At 36.7% G+C, this 20115-nt stretch overlaps 1 protein-coding gene across 2 annotated transcripts in view; it reads left to right on the forward strand.

Annotated features, from left to right (window-relative positions):
* Fbxl4 (F-box and leucine rich repeat protein 4) overlaps nt 1-20115 on the forward strand; it is a 63982-nt gene that overhangs the window by 25148 nt on the left and 18719 nt on the right. For both annotated transcript variants that reach the window (XM_051160700.1, XM_051160691.1), the window contains exons 5-6: nt 3018-3262; nt 11192-11405. In XM_051160700.1, the coding sequence (XP_051016657.1) occupies nt 3018-3262; nt 11192-11405 (459 nt within the window). The remainder of the gene's footprint in view (nt 1-3017; nt 3263-11191; nt 11406-20115) is intronic.

Below are 20115 nucleotides of genomic sequence, written 5' to 3' on the forward strand. Positions count from 1 at the left end.
AAAATCATTTGCAGACAAAATGATTACATATTAGAATATTCAGGAGAATTGGGAAGTAAAAGTTGACAGATTCCATAGTTATAGCTAAATATCTATACCTTTAGAAACTCCTGGGACATGAAAGATTGTTCAGTGTTAAGTCATACATGTTCTTGAGTAGAAAGACACAATAAGTCAAAAATGTCATGCATGTGTATCATACACGCCTGCATCCCACAAACACAGTGTCCTCTTAAAGTCACAGTGTGTAAAATGAAATCCCAATTGAAATAAAAATAGGGGTTTGTTTTGTTTTGTTTGTTTGTTTGTTTTAATTTTAAAAGTCCACCTAAGAAAAAAGAATATAATCAAGAAAATTCTGGAAAAATGGTCATGATTATCAGTTGCATTCTAACATAAACATTTAAACTGTAGACAAGACTTGGTTCACATTGAAGGTACTGAAATGAAGGAAATAATGCATAAGTGAATGCAGCCGAGAGGAGTCCTTGGGAAGAAGAAAACTTTGACAGCACCTTTTGGGTTAAAGTTTTGTAATTGACAGTACAAAAATTTAAAAAGAATATGAAGAGGGAATGGTGGAGGATCAGGAAGAGGGCTGAAGGAATAAAGACTGTTCAGTATGTTTCCTGCTTTTGTGCCTTTCAGAATGATAAAGTTTTAATATCAGTATTGTCAAGTATGTAGGTGGATGAATACTTGTATATACCATGAATATATAAATTGATGTAAACATTTAGATGGGAAACTTTTAAATGCATGTAACTTACTCTAAGGATATATTGCCAGTTTACCAATATGAACATGCATACATAATACATACACACAATGATATTGTAGTATTATTTGCAGTAAGAAAGAAAACAGAAGGAAATAAATCAATAAACAACATTATTGTTATTGTTTCATGTGTGTGAAATGCAATGAGGTGGGTCTGTTTGTACAGAGATAGATCTACAGGATATATCATTAAATAAGAAAAGCAAGATGCTGAACCGTGAATATTTTCTCATTCTTTTCATGCATAACCAAGGAAAAAACAAAACAGAACAAAACAAAACTGTTAGTAGTGTTTATCTCTGGTGTGCGGAGGTGGTGTGTGTGTGTGTATGTGTGTGTGTGTGTGTGTGTGTGTGTGTGTGTGTGTGTGTGTCTGTGTGTGTGTGTGTAGGGAATGGGGGCTTATATTCAGAGGTTGCCTCATTTTCCATCTTTCTTCTGTATTTGCTTTTATAATTTTTTACCTTCATATTTTTGCTTGTATAATGTACATGTCAACAAGGTTATATGAATAATGAAAAATTGTTAATGTATTTGCTTATGGTAGTGACTCTTTAATGGTACTTTTCACTTGAGGAGAGCGATTGGGCTCTTACTGAGTATGTCATGGACCTTGAGCCCAGTGAGCAGGTAGAGGATTAGGGGATGGGGGCCATTTAAGCTGACCTGAAATAATGGGGTTTGTACTTAGAGACAGGACATCAACTGTACCTACACCATGGAGGATGATGAGGATTCTTGCTGAGTTAGTGATATAGTATTTTGTTTGTTTTGGTAAATCAACATAAGATGGGTCCAGGAGAAAGTCTAGAAAAAAAAAAATTAAGGTTTGGTCAAACAGAATCTTTTCAGCTTTTAACTAATATTTTTTTTCTATATCCTTGTTTTTCTGCTTAGTACATACACAGGTATATAAACATCCTCAAGTCATTTTACAGCATAGTTCAAATGCTAAAAAGAAACAGCAAGTCTACCCCAAGCCTCATTAGATACAATATGCTATTCAGCAACTGCTCATGTTTATATAAATAATATTTAAACTTATCTTAAAGATTATATTATTGTTCATTTAAATGTTAAGACCATTTGGTTCAAAACAGTGAAAATCTGATCTGATGTTAATGTGGAATTTACATAAATCGGAGATCATTTATGTTAAAGGGTATAATTACTTACAAAGCAGAAAATTCAGGTAAATACTTTATGTTAAGAAACTTAATTCCTCCCATCTAAATAAGATTGTTATCATTGAGCAAACATGCATATTTTCATTCTGATTCTTGATTCAGTGTAGGCCACTTAAGGCATTGTTCTTTGAAAACTCACTGGAAAGCCCCAACTGGAAAACAAATCTTAGCCTAGTTCAAAGGATAATTGTAATTACAATTATCTTTTTGTTTCCACTTTGTTAATAATACGTGCTGCCCCATGGTTGCTGCTAGCTGCCTTTCTGTGAGATCCCTCCTTTCCCCCTTTACTGGAATTCTGTATTAGCTCTCTGTATACTCTTCTGTTTTGTGGAGAATCTCTGTGCTCTTTTAAGACACAAAGCTTACTGCACCACTCTAGTTTGAATCCTTTCACAGCCCTCATTCCATTGGGGATAAATCCAAGTGAAGCTCTGTATAACCCCATCCTCACCACTAGACTCTCAGCACCTACTTAGCCCCTCACCTATATGTGATATACTTGCATTCCTCCGATGAAACTGTGTGCTTCACTTTGTCAGTATTCTTAAAACATATTCTATTTACTGATTCCCCCAGAATTCAGAGTGCAAGTTCCTTTTTTTTTTAAATCACCAGTGTATGGAATGAAAAAAATGTTGTCTATGAAAACTTTTATTATTCAACAATTACCAGTGTATATATCTTTATGGTGTATAAAAATGAGTCGTCGATGTGAGTTGAAAATTTCATCAGTTTTTTTTAATTTTTAAAAATTTTTTTTATATTTTTGACCTCATTTCTTTTTTAAATGTATTTTATTAATTTATTCATATTACATCTCAATTGTTATCCCATCCCTTGTATACTCCCATTCCTCCCTTCCACAGTACCATCTAACGTATGTGTACTTTGTTCCTACCTGGATAATTTTGTGAATGTTGATTCATATACTTTGTGACGATAATTGTTCAAAGTTGTGACACTGCTCTTTATTAGACCACATTCTGTGTTTTTAAAAAGAGACACTGCCCTTCCCTCTTGATGATGTTGGCTTTCTGTTTTATATAGCTCATTCAACTGATTTTGAATCATCTTTCACTACCAGACCTGTGTAGATTAGCACAGACTTGCAGACTCCTACACCAGCATTGCTGTGATCCTCTACAGTATATCCACCTTAATCTACAGCCGTACTGGGCAAAGCTCGACGACTCTTCCCTGGAGTTCCTACAGGCTCGCTGTGCTCTTGTCCAGTGGCTTAATCTGTCTTGGACTGGCAACAGGGGCTTCATCTCTGTGTCAGGATTTAGCAGGTTGGTACAAAACCTTGTTGGAGCTTTTTATCAAGAGACTAGACTTGTATGTAAGAACTTTGACAAAACAATTTTTAAACTATATATTTTATAAGAATAAGAAGAAATAGAGTTTGTGTTTAGAATGCTGACGTTTGTAAAAATGAATGAGTGTTAACCATCTTCAGCTAAACTTCATAATGATGTAAGGGCCAACTGTATCCTTTACCTCTTATTTAAATCCCAAGTGACTTTCAAACGAACTGCTTTTTTTCTTTCTCATATTTTCAGCACAGATGATTAACACATTTAAAAAACTATTTCCAAATCAAAATCTAGCTCTCTAATGTGATTTGTCAGAAATGGAAAACAATTTATTACAGAACATTTTTAATTAAATCTTAATTACATGTGCAATACATCACCCAAATTTAGAAGCTCATTTAAGCTAATTATGTTGAAAATGAAATTGCATGCTAAATAGAGGACGGCGCTTGCAGACCTGCCCAGGTGTTTCTGCTCCTTCCTATTTAAGCATTTAGTTTCCTTACTATTAAATGTCACCTGTTAAACATTTGAAAGCTTGCAAAGTGCATATTCATTTACTAATGCCATAGTAATTTTCTTAGGATACAAACAGGTGCTTTTCTCTTAACTTTGATGGTTGTTCTTGTATGTGCTATATGACCCCGTCATTTTCATAAAGTCAAACATGGAGTAGAAACTTTGGAGACACTATCTGTTATTTAAAGTTAATAAATGCTTCTTCATCCTGTTACTGGGACTGAACCTAAGGCCTCACACATGCAAAGAAACTCTTGTTGCACTGCTACGCATCCCTGCTCTTTTTGTTACTGTTGGTTACTTTGTATCTTGAGACAAGATCTTAAGTTACTCAGGTGGCTTTGAACTTGCTTTGTAGCCCAAGTAGATACCTGTTTTGGAATCTTCCTGCTTCCCGCTTTTAAGCCGCTGAAGTTGCAGGGCTGTGCTGCAAGGGCCAGCCACAGAGCCTCTCTATGGATATGGGGAAGGGAAAGTTAGAATAATAGGTTTAGGCTTTGTGATTTGAATTGGGGGGAGTGGTAAATTTCTCTAACCTGATTTGGGCAAGTGGAATGCTGCTTTCTGTGACTCAGTCTAAGTGAGAAGAGGGGAAGAGACAAGCGGGCAGGAGAAAGCCAGATAGACTTTGCTTCTGAGGCCACTTCTAAGACCTTTCATTGACCTTCCAAAGTACTTTGCAGGCCAGGTTTCTGCTTTGAGGTCCTTGGATTTCAGTGAGGTCTTAGTTCAATGCTAGTTCTCTCTCTTCAAACACATTCCATCTGCAAATATTCCTCACTACTAAGACCAATAAGAACTGAAACTAAGTGTGGCTGGTTTTGAGCATACATTGTTGATCACAGTCTAAGACAAGCAACATGAGACAGAGCAAGTGCTGTCAGTAAACACTGGTGTATGTTATAACGGCCTAGTCCTTGCCTTAGTAATTTGCAGTAGACAAATTAATTTCCCAATTTTAAAATTAGTTTAGGGGCTGCCAAAATGGCTTAGTGGATAAGGGCTCTTGCTGCCTGTGCTGACAACTTGCGTTAGATCCCTGGGATCCGCAAGATAGAAGGGGAAAATTGTGTCCTGATCTTCACAGGCATCAAGGTGTGCATGCATCGACACGTATTGACACTTATGATATATAAGTGAAATAAAACTATTTTAAATAGAGGCTTCCTGTTTTCATCCTATGTTTGAAGGCAGATATTGTTGACCATGTAAAAAGATACTCACAACATCTAATATAGCCCTTTCTTCTACAGAGAAGGAAAAATGTGAAGATAAATATGTAAAAACATGTTCTTTGCATACTTTCATAAAAATGACAGGGTGACAGCAAGTGACTGTAAAAATTAAGGAATAGAGTGGTGGTAAGGTACAGCCTTGGCACAATGATGTGGATGATCATGACAACAGTGAGTGCACTGTAAAAGCTACATTAAGCGGGCTTTTAAACCTCTATAGCTTAAATAAATAAGAGAAGAAGCATCAGTTGTGAGGAGAAATCTCAGCAGCATTGTTTATTTAGACTGGCAGTGAATAGGTCTTGTTTTGGTGCTAGAGCTCCAGTCTACTTTCTCACCAGCAGCTCTGCTTCTGGTTTTCAGTTTACCTAAATTCCTTTCTATGAAGCCGTCTGCATGACCACAGAAGTACACATGCCCATTGAAGTGACCCATAGTCTTAGCCAGTCAAACCATACACTTTGCTAGAATTCCTTTCAGCACAGCTACTGTTCACATTTAGAAATGTGTTTAATACAAAGAGAGAGCATTCTGGGTGGGGCGTGCTGGAGCCTTGTCTGCTGATTGCTTATGGCTCTTTGACTTAACTGAAGTCATTATGACTTACAGGCAGCCTTCTCAGAATAAACAATAAATATGCATGCTTGATTATTAATGAATCATCTATGAATAAATGGTGGTCTATTTATATGCATTTCTCTGAAGATTTATTTATATAATGCTTCAAAGAAAAAAAGCACCTTTTACAGTAGAGACTGCTGGTGAGCTCTTCTGGATGAGTATTTGGGAAGAAGTTTGCTGTCAATTTTGTGGCCTAAAAACTTTATCTGCCAAAGTTACAACTGGGTAGACTTTAAAGAATATTTTAGGAACTTTTATCATCAGGAGGACAGAAAAATTGGTTAAATTGGAATAAAGAAAAATTTTAATCAGTTATTAAAACCATTTCCAGCCCCATATTTACGAGTACTGCCCATGCCTATTATTACTTGTTAAAAACAATTCTATCTAATTCTCTTTTGCTTATATATTCCTGTCTCTTACGATCATGTGTATTATTCACTTGCCTCTCTGCCTGTTTGTGTTTTAAGGCCTAATCATAATATTCTGCTTAAAATCCTGGGGTCCATTTTAGCAGTGCCATTTTTCTGTCAGTGAGTCTCTGATACCACTCCCTCCATGTAGAATTTTACCTCTGACCTCCAGATCAGTTGTAAGTAATTCATATTCATTTCGGCAGGAAACATTCTTTGGATGCTTTTAAGATTCAAGAACTTTATCAGTTATTGTCTTGGTTGATTTCTTGTTGCTAAGATAAAGTTCCCTTTTGGGGGTGGGGTTATTTTGTCTCACAGTTCCAGGGGGGAACAGCCTATCATGGTGTGGAAGGTATGGCATTAGATGGGGAAGGCATTGTATCAGGAGGAGAAGGCTGACTGTACACCCACATTGAGGAAGCAGAGACACAAAGCCACATCCCCTTATCCTCCCCACCACCGCCCCCACACACACACACCACAGGCTTGTGGCCCACTACCTCCAGGAAAGCTCCATGTCCTAAAGGCTCTACAACCTTCCAAAACAGTGCTACCAGCCTTTTTCATAGCAGCACACACAGTTCAGGATTCTTTACCTAAATGTAGGTTCATAAAACCCTTAAAGAGAGAAACCTTGGCACACACAGAGAGGATGTCTCCATCTAATCCCATCCCTCAGAACTCAGGGAACCCCATGGAAGAGGAGTGTAAGCCCCAGAGGGTGTTAAGGACACCAAGCAAACACGGTCCTCTAAATCAACACGAGCAAAGCTCATATAACACAGAGACTGAAGCAGCATGCACAGGGCCTGCATGGGTCTGCACCAGGTCCTCTGCACATATATTATAGCTTTCTGCTTAGTATTTTTATGGCATTCCTGCATGTGTGGATCAGTGGGTCTCTGATTTTTATGCCTTTTCTTGGGCTCATTTCCTTTTGTTGATTTGTCCAACTTCAATGTGATGGTTTTGTTTTATCTTAATATATTGTATTTTGTTATGTTTGGTTGTTACCTCTTAAGAGCCTGTTTTTGTTTGTTTGTTTTTCTAGTAAGAGATAGAAATAGAGTGGATCCGGATGGGAGGGAAGGTGGAGAAGAAGTAGGAGGAGTAGAGAGGGGAAACTGTAATGAGGATATATTGTATGAGAAAAGAATCTATTGTTAATAAATTTTAAAAAGAAATTATAAAAATATAAACATAAATAAAACCTTTACTATGAAGTAATAGTAGGTGAGAATTCATAATATAGGACAAACAGGATGGAGGAAATAATTAGTTGGTCAATGTAAAAATAGCCACATAACTGCATTAAAATAAAACTTCTATGAAACACATTAAGAAATTGTTCATGTATGGTCAGTTGAGGTTGCTACTGTTGCCTTTGTGAGGTCGGTATAGTTATATAAAGTTGGAAAGAGAGAATGTGAGCACATTGGTTAGATAACCTGCTCAGAGTAAAAATATGTGTATCTGAATCTTGGAGGGAGAAATAGGAAGAGTGAAAGGACAGTATAAGAATGGCCACTGTCTTTAGTGTGCTTTCTGATTCTATCGTCCAAGTTAGCTTGAAGTTTCCTGTCTCTTAATGAGGCTTGGGTGACTATTTTGACATTCCATAAATGCTTTGGAACAAGTTTTTCATTATAAAAGCAAGGAAACAAAAGAAATGTTAAGTCATTCTAAGTTGAATATGAAAAGAAAATATACATAAAAGTGCTTTGCCCAGTAGCAAAGACCATAGGAGATAAAACTAAAGCTTCTAGATTAAAGAGTTTACATACTTCTGTTAACTTTTATAATCTTCAAATCATTTTAAAATTATTAAATCAAAACCAAGATTTTTGATTCTCTAAAACCCAGCATTCTTTGTTAAATTGGTAAGTTATAATTGAATGTCTCACCATAACTACTTGTGTAGTGAAAGTGACGCAACAGTGCTAACTTGTCCAATTTGTAGGAGTAGTTTGATCCTATGAACAGAAAAGCACCTTTAGTTACTAAACTTACTTAGGAATGGGCCTGCACAGGTCTAAGCCTGATAGGGGAAATGGACACAGGCTCCCATCCCTAACCCGGAAGTTTTCTCCAGCTGACAACTGCTGGCAAAGGAAAACTTGGTCTTTTCCACTGGAGTCTCACTGGGTGTACCATCCACACCTGAGGGAGTCTCCATGCCCAGGAAGTAGAGTGCCAATACAGAATAAACTCAAAGGTGTTTGGGGGGATTTTTTGGTTTTTGTCTTATAATGAACACCAGAGTCATTGTAGTGACACAGGAAAATGCTGCATGTCCTCTGAAGTATTCGTTGACACTCGTGCTGTGCCTCCTGCATCAGTTTCTGCCCAGCCAGTGCCCCTGCCCTTCTCGTAGACTGGTTTGTTTCTTCCTTGCATGTCTGCTTTGGTTACCTCCTCTTGCTTCAAGCCTTGCTCACCCACTTGCTGAGACTTCTCTGTATGCCTCTGTTGCCTTTTTTGCCTTTATTTTCTCCTTGGCATTTTTCACTCATTAATATAGTGTTTACTTATTTCTTTGTTTCTGGTCTCATCTCACTAAAATGTAAGTTAGTTTTATGAAAGTGGGAACTATGTTTTATCCATGATGACTCCCAGTGTCCCCTGCATGTCATAGTGGAAGTTCAGTAAGTATTTACTGAGTGAATGAATGTACTGGATGAAGATTGAAGTTAAGTAATGTAATTAGCAGAGGAAGTAGAACTGTAGGAGATCCAGGTCAGGGAGTTGCAGCAGAAGCATCAGAGTGTTAAAGAAGGGGTGAGCCATTGTGAAACATCACAGACAACCACACTAATAAGATAGGCTGTTCGAATTTGTAGTTTAAAAGGAAAGAGTGAATAGGAAGAGCAGGAAGTGATTACAGAAGATTAGCAAGTAATGGGTATTTCCTGTGTAAGTATGTGGGCTACTAGGACTTTTTTGGTATTAAAGCAAATCAGAAACAACCAAATTTTGTTGTTTAAAAGTGAGGTACAGAGACTTGTGAAGGAATAAACTTGATTACCTGTGTATGCTGGGCGTGCAGGTTAGGAGCTTTCCAAATGATAAGATGACAGAGACACTTTTCTGGAGTTGAAGACCAGGTAGCTTAGTTTTACAATGCAGTGTAGTTGTTTAGGGGTTAAAATGTCTTTAGGTTTAGATAGATGTTTTAAGTTGATAATGACAAGATGTGATGGAGATTGATTTACGTTCAGAATTTCATACACACCAAGATAAAAAAAGATGTTTTCTTCAAGGCTGTCAAATGCAAATAGCCAAAACACTAAGAATGTAACATTTATATAATTCCTGATTGTGTCATGGTTCTTCTTGCTATAGGTAGTTTATTGTGTATATGTGGAACAATATAAATGTCTATGTAAAAATTTTCTTTAAATTAAAAAAAAAGTTTAAAAAGTGAGGTACAGACTGGTAAGATGGCTCAGTTGGATATAAGTTCTTGCTGCACTAGCCTGGTGACTGGAGGTCCATCCTCAGAACCAGCAAAAAGGTAGAACGAGAATTGACTCACAAAGTTGCCTTCTGACTACACACACACATACACACACACACACACACACACACACACACACACACACACACAATTTTCAAAAATTAAAACTTTGCTAGCCAAGGTTACCTTATGTTTTTAGTGTTTGTGAGGTGCTTTGATCTTTCCAAACTGTTTTCATATACTATTTAGTGTTCAAAACCATGAGGCAATATGGTAAGTACTGTTCAAGTCTGTCTTTGGAAGTAGAGGGAATGCTGAAACACAGGTTTAAATAAAAATGGCTCCCCAGAGACAAACATTTGAATGTTTGGTCATTAGGGAGTGGCACTACTTGATAGGGATTAGGTGATGTGACGTTATTGGAGAAAGTGTGTCACTGGGAAGTGGGCTTGCTCTCCTTTTGCTGCCTACTGATCCAGGTGTAGGATGGAACTACTTCTTTCAGCATTATGTCTGCCTGCGTGGCCCCATGCTTCTGCCACAATGATGGACTGGACTAAACCTCTGAAACTCTAAGTCAGCCCCAACTAAATGTTTTCCTTTATGAGTTACTGTAGTCGTGGTCTCTTCACAACAACCAAACACGACTAAGACAATGGGGAAATGCTTTTCCCTCACCAGGTCATTGATAGAAAAGAGTAGAAAAGGACAAAAGAAAAACAATCCATATTTGATGTCTAGCCCCATGTCCTTTTAAATTTTGAGTTATCTGATTTAGTTCAATTTTATTTTCAGTGTATATTTGGTAGGTTCTTAGATGGCCTAGAAAAAAGTTATGATGGAAGAGTGCTAATTTTGTTTGAAGGATAAGTACACAAATAGTTGGTGCGTTGTATGAGGGTACAGCTTACTCAGTTCATAAAGTTTCATAAAATTACATACTTTCAAATCATGCTGACTCGCAGATTATTTTCTCTGACAGCTATGAACAAACAGTTCAACCCCAATTATTATGCAACCAAGATAAAGAATGTGATTTCTATTCTGATGAAACATTTTCTATGTTATCTTTTCTTATTTCTAAATATTTATGGGCAACTCCTGGATATTTTATATTAATTCTTACATCAAGCAGTCCAGTTACTAAATGGCAACAGCTACAGAGAAGATAACACAACAATACAGTTACACCAACCTAGATATTTTCTGAATTAAGAAAACAATCTGAATTGTTTCAGGGTCATTTAATTAAACCTATCATTTTGTATGCTGTACTCAAAATATATTACCCAACACTGAATGGGCACTGCTAAGAGAGTGATATATTCTGAAAGGGTTTTATGTTTTTATTTTACAACTCAGATGCGAATTACAGGTAAGCAGAGCTATTTACTCTGCCATCTTAATTTCCACTTACTATTAGCTGAATTTGTACCATGCGATGCCATGCAAATTCATTTTTCTTCTCAGATTGAGTAATTTTAGTTAGCCATAAACATTTTGGCATGCAGGAAGACCTTAGGTGAATCAAGCTATATGTTTTCCTTAGTAGAAATGTTTTCTCCTAAGTGTATCTGTTAAGAGGTAATATAATTTCAAAGTTTTTGCAAAAATATCGTTTAATTTTATTAAGTTTTCATGGAATATTGTTTCACAGGTTTCTAAAAGTATGTGGATCTGAATTACTACGCCTCGAGTTATCTTGCAGCCACTTTCTTAATGAAACTTGCTTGGAGGTTATTTCTGAAATGTGCCCAAATCTACAAGACTTAAATCTCTCCTCCTGTGATAAACTGCCACCTCAGGCTTTTGGCCATATTGCCAAGTTATGCAGCCTTAAGCGCCTCGTTCTCTATCGGACAAAAGTAGAGGTAAGAATTATGCATTTGTGTTTTTCTTAATGAAACATCCAGCTGAATATTTAGTTGCTTTCAAATATTCATGTGGCTTTTCATTTTTAAGCAAAGATTGTTTTTACATTATATTGTATCGGTTCGGCCTAAGAAGCAAATAACTCACACAGGGAGACTGAAACGTACTTTAAGGCTGACAGCAATATGAGCCAGGCAGAATCTAAACTGATTCTAATCTACTGGTAAACTAACATAAACTACTCTAATCCTCATAACATACATATATCCCAAGCACTTGCCACTATGATTCTTCGGCCATTTCTGTCCCCAATCCTCCTCCACTGGCCACTGACTCTACCCCTCTCCAGGAAGTCCCGCCTTCCACTTCCTGTCCTTCTGCTCAGCTGATTGGCTAAACAGAGCTTTATTGACAGTTGTTACATCCACTCAAGACATTCCTCCATAGGTTATGATATCATTCAGATAAACTAAAACCATTAGACTCCTTGTTATTCACTTAAATGACCGAAATATGATACATACTGATTTACATTCAGAATTTTAGACGCACCGAGAGAGGAAAGATGTTTTCTTCAAGGCTGCCAAATACAAATAGCTAAAACACTAAGAATGTAACATTTATATAATTCCTGATTGTGTTATGGTTCTTCTTGCTGTAGGAAGTTTATTGTATATATATGTAATAATATAAATGCATATATAAAATATTTAATAAAAAAGTTAATGCATCATAGTTTTTTTTTATTTTTATTAATTTATTCTTGTTACATCTCAATGGTTATCCCATCCCTTGTATCCTCCCATTCTTCCCTCCCTCCTATTTTCCCATTATTCCCCTCCCCTATGACTGTTCCTGAGGGGGATTACCTCCCCCTGTATATGCTCATAGGGTATCAAGTCTCTTCTTGGTAACCTGCTGTCCTTCCTCTGAGTGCCACCGGGTCTCCCCCTCCAGGGGAGCATCATAGTTTTAAATGATAGACTTTTAAATGATACTAATGGGATGATATTCATGATTCATGGGAAAGAAATGAGAGGAGTCGTGGACTGAGGCAAGTTCTGGCAGAGAATAATTTAGAGGAAGGAGCAGGCAGGTGGTATGCAGGAAGACTTTTGCTTGGAGTGGGAGGAAGCAAAGTGCACGGTTTTGGAAGTAGACATAGGAATAAAATCAGCGGTGTGGTACCATAGTTCCTAGGTCTCATGTTAGTAAAACAGAATCTGTGATACACACACACACACATATACACACACACACACACACACACCTTTTCAGGTCATTATGTGTTAGTACCTGATTTTCATTAATTGTATACTGTGTGTTTTAATACACTCTACTCACCATTCTCTAAATGATTATGATTTTATTTTTCTATGTCTGTTTTATAAAATGTCTGACTAGTAACAGTTTCTGTAGATAGTTTCCACTTGCATACTATCATCGCTATGGGAAAGTAATACTTCTGGATTAAAGAAGAAATGCAAAGATCCCATAATAAACAACTACTTCTGTTTACTCATTCTTTCTCCTGCAGACATGTAGGATTGCTTTGGGTTCTTTCAGAATCTTACCTAATCTCATTTCAAAGATGTATTCATCTCCTTATCTGTACTGCTTCCCCAGCATATTACATTTCTTAATATTTAACAGAGTTCTAGCTCAGTTTAATTTTTTAAAGATGGTTTCTTGAATCCTGATGAAAACGAAGCCTTTTCTGATTTGCGTCTCTTGTATTACCCAGTTTTATTCCCTTTTTAACATCTGTACAGTGCTCTAGTATGGTCTTTATTTTACTTTTTGTGTTCTTTCTCTTCATATTAGGATATATACTTTTATATATAGTAGTGAATAATGCTCTTCTCTTTCATTGCACTGTTTTCAAGTTCTAGAATAGAATTTGGTCAGGATATGACATAAGTAAGTATTTACAAAGTGAATGAATAAAAGAACCCATTTACATTTCTTAAAGTGGCGTACCAGTGTCTTTCCCACTATAATGGACCTTTATGTGTCTTGAATGTTACTGGGCCCAAGGTAATCAGCATCTTAATATTTCAGTTTCCCTCTATAAGGCAAAGATACAGATCTCATTGGGTAATTATGAGGACTAAATTTTATGTAATGTATCTAGGCACTTCGTAGAATGACATAAGCAACTAACAAAGGCTGTAGAAACATTATCACAACAGTTTTGTAGTTTAATGGCTCACTATGAAGGGAAAGGCTTCCTTTACTATTCTATTAAAATACTTTTTTGGTGAATGTGTGTACTTAGTCTTCCTGATCTATCATCTTTCATCGGGAGTTTAATTTAGATATTGCTACATTCCATTTTACACTCTGATAAAGCTTCCCATCTGCTCATGTAAATCTTGCTTTTCATCTAGAGGCACATTATAGTTTTCTTTACGTATATCCTATGTAATTCTGACTACATTTATATATTGCATTTTAAAAGTAACACTTTCAGGTGCTACTTTCTCCTTTCATTTAATTTTTACTGGTTATTATTAATATATAGGGAAATTTGGGTTTTTAAATATATTTATCTCATATTGGTTCCCCCTACTGAATGCTTACAGATGTTCTAGACAGTTTTCATTTACATCTTTGGGATTTTCTTACATTTACATAATGTGAAGATTAATACATTTTAATTTTTTCTAGTGTTTGAAGTATTATTAGAATTTGGTAAATGATGCAGAATCATAGAATTTTAACAGATTTGTCAGTGTTTTTTCTAATGCAGTGGGTACAAACTAATATTTCTTTTCTTAAGTCACACGTCAAATAGTTGACTACCTATTCCAGGTGCTTGCAATTTGTAGTGAATTAAACAGATAACACCTCATATAGCTTATTGTTTTTATATTTTGGGGCATTACTTTTTAATGAGTTTTTTATTATCCTTATTTAATTCAAAATATTATATAAAATATATATTAAAAATTTGGACCTCAGTTAACAGAGTTCTTCCATTGCTGGGTAATTCTTTGTGGTTTGTTGTTTATGTTTGGGAACTGGGAATTGAACCCAGGGCCCTGAATACAAAGCATACTCTCTCCACAAAGCTGATCTCCCCACCACCTCTCTGTATTTTAAGATTAGTGCGTAGCCAGGTTGGTTTTCTAGTATTTTGGAGGCATGTTGCTGGTGATCACTTCCTCATGGTGTGCCTTGAGGTCATTGTCTCCATGTACTTCCCTTGTGTAAACTAGAGACACGCATCATTTTTGAAAGGCTATAAGGATTAAATGATTTAGTGCCTTTACTACAGTGCCTGATTCACAGAAAATGCTACAAAATTTTATTCCTTTAATTTGTCACATTGGTCATCTTCAGTGAGATTAGATATGATCTTTTGATTTTTAGTCAGGCTTGGATTGTAGCAATTGAGTAAAGTATTTAGGAAACTATTTCTTCAATCTGAAGTAACTTGAATAAATGTGACTAGACAGAATGCACTTAAAAACAATTTTAGTAGTAGATCAAAGCAGAACCTTGGTTTTATGGGGGTTGCTGATTACAGCTTTTCCCCATAATTTATGGGAGCTTGAAGGTGTAAATAGGAGCTTTGGTCAACTGCAGTTGGGAGCAGTTTGGTGCTGATTGTTGAGTTGGAATTTAAGAAGTGATCTGGGATTATAGGAAGAAGACTTCCAGTTATGATCCGGCCAGCCACTACCTCTGTAATCTAGATTAAGTTGCTTTCCCATTCTGAGACTTTTTTTATTTGTAAGATGAAAAGACTGTTGTGAGTACCACTTTAAAGACAGCCCATGTTTCAGTGCTCTGTAGAAAAGTGAGTCATCATTTGTGTGGGTGTAAAATTGTCAACATCTTTTCTTGAATAGGCTTATCCATTCTGAAATGTCACGTTCTTATTCTTACACTTACTATATATAATATGTACACACAACTTGTTGATGTATATGCTTTATGCTGTTGTGCTTGGTAGTTATATTTTATGTGACTTTGTATAATTTGATATTTTTAAAATTTTTTTATTTTTTTATTAATTTATTCTTGTTACATCTCAATGTTTATCCCATCCCTTGTATCCTCCCATTCTTCCCTCCTCCCCATTTTCCCATTATTCCCCTCCCCTATGACTGTTCCTGAGGGGGATTACCTCCCCCTGTGTACACTCATAGGGTATCAAGTCTCTTCTTGGCAACCTGCTGTCCTTCCTCTGAGTGCCACTATAATTATTTAAAAAGACAAGCAAAACTATGCTTTATTGTTCAATGTACTATATAGTCTGAGAACTTCTGAATGAGATAATGCCTCAGTTTAAAATTTTCTGATTATTTGACTTTAAGAACAAATGAAATATACTTACCTATTCAAATGTGTTTGAAAGGAAAATACAGTAAAACCAAACTTGCATGGCATCTTATATTTCTGATGATTTGTGAAAATAAATATTTGAAGTGGTATATATTCACATGACCTAATTGTCAATGAATCATTAGTTTATCATTTTCTTAAACTCACCTAAAGAGACCAATGGACTATGACTGCATGTTTTTTAAAGTGTAACTTAAGGGATTGAGATCTCCTATCTTAAAGATAGAATAAAGACTGAGGGAATGTCCAGCCAATGCTTGGCCCAACCTGAGACCCTCTGCATGGGAGGGAGCAAATCCCTGACACCATTAAGGACACTCTGCTATGTTTACAGACATGAACCTAACTAAACATTCTCTGAGTGGCCCCACCCAGCAGCTGATCAAATCAGATGCTAAGTCTCACAGCCAAGCATTAGGCAGAGCTCAGGGAGCCCTGTGGAAGAGTGGGAGGGAAGGATAGAAGGCCCCCCAAGGGGATAAGAATGCTGCTATACATGTACTGAAGTCTAGATAGTGCCAATTCTAGCTTCCCCCACTTACTTAAATATGGATGTAAACCCATTCATTGTGTGGATATATTATGTAAAATTTAGATATTATCTCCTCTTCTCTCTCTGTCACCCCCCCCCCGTGTGTGTGTGTGTGTGTGTGTGTGTGTGTGTGTGTGTATCATCAAAACTAAGAGCAACATCCCTAGGCAGTGTTTACCTTTAATGTTTCTCTGATATATTTAAGCTTTATCCATGCTTTCCTCACTTGTTACCTCCTCATTTGGGATCTCCACCATTGTCCTCATGAATGCCTTGTGAAGAAGAAGAGGAGGAGGAGTTTTGTCACCTGGTTTCCTTCCAGTCAGTCAGCAAACAGATTCCTTCTTTCTTCTTTTTTAAATCTTTTCTCAAGTCTAATTGATATACACCCAAAGGTGTTTAAACTGCAAACTCAAAATCATCTCAGCAAATGTTTATACATCTTACCAGCCACCCTACCACCATCTCTCAGACACCCTCACCTGGTTCATTATAATGGCCATCTAATAAATCTCTCTCCTTCTTTTCCTCTCTCATTTCATTCTCCATACACAGAGCAGAGTGATCCATTTAACATATATAGCTGGTCATGACAGGTCATGTTGCTCCTTTGCTCAAAACTCTATAGTTCATTCTTAGTCTTTACAAATCAGGTTCTGACTTCATCTGGTACTCCTTGTCTTTTTTTTTTTTTACCCCAACATACTGATTATTTGGGGATTTCACGCAGTGTGCCCCAATCATTCTCACTTCCCAGTCCTCCCAGGTCCCTCCCCTAAGCAAAGCATTTATCCCTCCCTCCCTTCTACCCCCACATCCTTTGAGTGGCTTAGTGATGTTGGTGCATGGAAATGAAGGGAGATAAAGGGTGGTTAAGGTCCTGGCCTCTCATAACCCTTCCACATGGCCATCAGCCATATGTTCACATGCTAGGATCTGACTTCTACTGCACTTCATTACCCTGAAGCTGTGTATGAGGAAAGAGAGATTACATTGAGCTTTCTCGGAGAGGTTACTTTATTTTTAAAGGGCCATAAATAATACACATTTCATTGCTTAAGGTAACATTTGCACTATGATATCCAGGCTCTTCTTGAACTCCTGAGCTGTTTTGTCCCCATCTCCTGAATGCCTAGGATTGCAGATATGCCTCACTGTGCCACCTTAACCTTTACCCTAAAAAAATAAAAAAATAACAAAAATCATTATAGAGTATTGACTCTATTATGGAATATTGATGCTAGAGGTTAAATTAGGATTTGATAGTGATATTTTAAGTTCCAATATAATTCATATTACTAAGGATAGTATGTCTGTATTATTTTGTAAGACCTGAGTCTATGTGTATAACAAAGACTTAGAGGGATGTGATAACTTTTGTGATGTGTTCTGTTTGCTTTGACAGACACTCTGTATTGATATGTAACTCTCTGACTATTCGAGTGAGAGCAGGAGGTGTCTCCATGTCACGGATGTTGAAATTGAAGTCTTAGAAGATACAGCCCTGAATAATATTTACGTTCAGAATTGGGCCAAGGTCTGATAGCCATGGTGGTGTAGTTAAATTTGTAAAGTATATAATATCTTAGAAAAAATTACTTTAAAAGCTTGGCTGCTTCTATTAAAAACAATGAAATCTCTGTACCACTTACTTACTCCTGTCCTGGTCTATGCATTAATCCTGCAGATAAGTCCATGCATTTCCTAGAGCAGTCTGGGTGACTCTTAACAGTTTGAGTCTGTTTACCTTTTTTTTAATATCTGGAGTGGGAAATGAGAATGGAATGACAGATATCTCAGTAAAGATGCCATCCTGTTGCTTAGCAGCAGGCAAGAAAACCAAGAGTGTTTTTTAAAAGTTGGACTTATAAATGGAACACCTGCATCCAGTTTTGATTGCCTCACTTCAAGAATGATAGAGCATAAATTGAAAGAATCTGAAGAAGTGAAAACACTGATTGTAGGTTTTGTGGGGGACTAGTATATGTCAGTAATCCACAAGTACAGTTCAGCAGCTGTTTACTGGCATAGTCGGCTGTGTCAACAGTTTCCAGGACACCTTTGCCTGCATCTTGATGAACTAGCATGCAAGAAAGTAGTTGATCTTCACTTCTGTTGGAGAGTAGCATGCCTATTTTCTTTTTTCATGTGCCACTTTAATCTGCAAAGTAAAACCTCACACCAGCCAATTGGTGATAGTGCCTTGATTTTTTTTTTTTTCACAAAAGATAGATGAATTGTCTACAAAGCAGTATGATTTGATTTGGTGCTATAAGTTTTCTTTCTAACATACAGATATGGTGGTCTCCTTACTGCTGTATTTTACCTGATTTAAAACATATTGTGTGCTAGCAGATACAGTACAGCTAGCAAATAGCCACACACTATAAAGCCATCTTAAGGGACTGGCCTCTCACTTAGCAGAACCAAAGCTCATGGCTAAAATCAAGAGTTGAAATTAGTAGGGAGAAAATTTGGACTGCCTATGTTGACAAATGCAGGCTGCTATTAGCTCTCATCTAAAATGCTGTCTTTCAGATAGGCTAATTTAGCTAGTGAAGATGAGGCAGAGGGATATTAGTAATTAGTTTGTTTTTTTTAAGGATCAAGTTTAATTTATTAGCTATAACATTAGTGTAACAGTTTAAATGAGGAAACAGACCCCATAAGGTCTAGTATTTGAACATTTGACCCCATTTGGTAGCATTCTTTGGGGAGGTTTAAGTGGTATAGCCTTGCTGGAGGAAATAAGTCACTAGGGTTAAGGTTTGAGAACTTAAATCCTAGTCCCACCTCCAGCTTGCTCTCTATTGCTGTGATAAAAGACCATAACCAACCTAGGTAGGATAGGGTTTGTTTGGCATACACATCCCATTCAAAGAGGAAAGAGCTGCTTTTGGAAGAAGATAGGTTTTAGACCACAGTATCTTAGCTGGGCATCATCTAGATCAGTGGTTCTCAAAAAATAGGTCACAACCCCTGTGGTGGTGGGGTTTAACAACCTCTCACGGTCACATATCAGATATTCGTCACACCAGATATTTACATTGCACCTCATAACAGTAGCACAATTACAGTTATGAAGTAACAACGACAGAATTCTGTGGTTGGGATCACCACACCATGAGCAATTGTATTGAAGGGTTGCAACATTAGGAAGGTTGAGAGCTACTTCTTTAGATGGATGTCAGACAACATGCATTTCAGATTCCTCTTTCAAGCTTCTGCAGTAGCCTAAACCCTTATCTGTTGGCAGAAAGGTGACTTATGTTTTTAGTAAGGCTATTGACAAACCTAACATTGTGTAAATAACATGTCTTTTTTTTATATACTGCAACTCTTTGATTTCATTCATGTCAATAGTAAAAGAAACTCATCAGTTTATTTGTCTATAAGGAAAGGTGAATTCAAGGTTTTATGGTGGGCAAGATTTATCAAGGTGGAATAAGTTCTGATTGGAGAGAGTTAAGCAAGTTAGATGTGTAACTATGTAGTCATACAGTGTGTTTCTTTATGCATACCATTATTGGAATGTGGCAAGCATCTGAACTTTGTACTGAAATTGGTACTTTAGTGCTAACATTCTAAGTGTCTGATTTAGAGTAGCTATGCGTGTCTATAGTTAGGTATGAGAACATTTCTTTTCCCCATCAAAGGCCTGGGTAAACTTTATTTAAATAATTTATAAGCTTTAACCCTTTTAAGCAGAAGTCTAACTTTTCCACCACAGTATTGATTGATCTTAAAATTCAATCTGTAAAAGATAATATTTTCAGGTTGTGATTATGTTACATATTTGAAGTCTATAGAGAGAATAATTTGTA

The sequence above is a fragment of the Acomys russatus genome, chromosome 2 (genome assembly GCF_903995435.1).
Source record: "Acomys russatus chromosome 2, mAcoRus1.1, whole genome shotgun sequence".
NCBI classification, from domain to species: domain Eukaryota; kingdom Metazoa; phylum Chordata; class Mammalia; order Rodentia; family Muridae; genus Acomys; species Acomys russatus.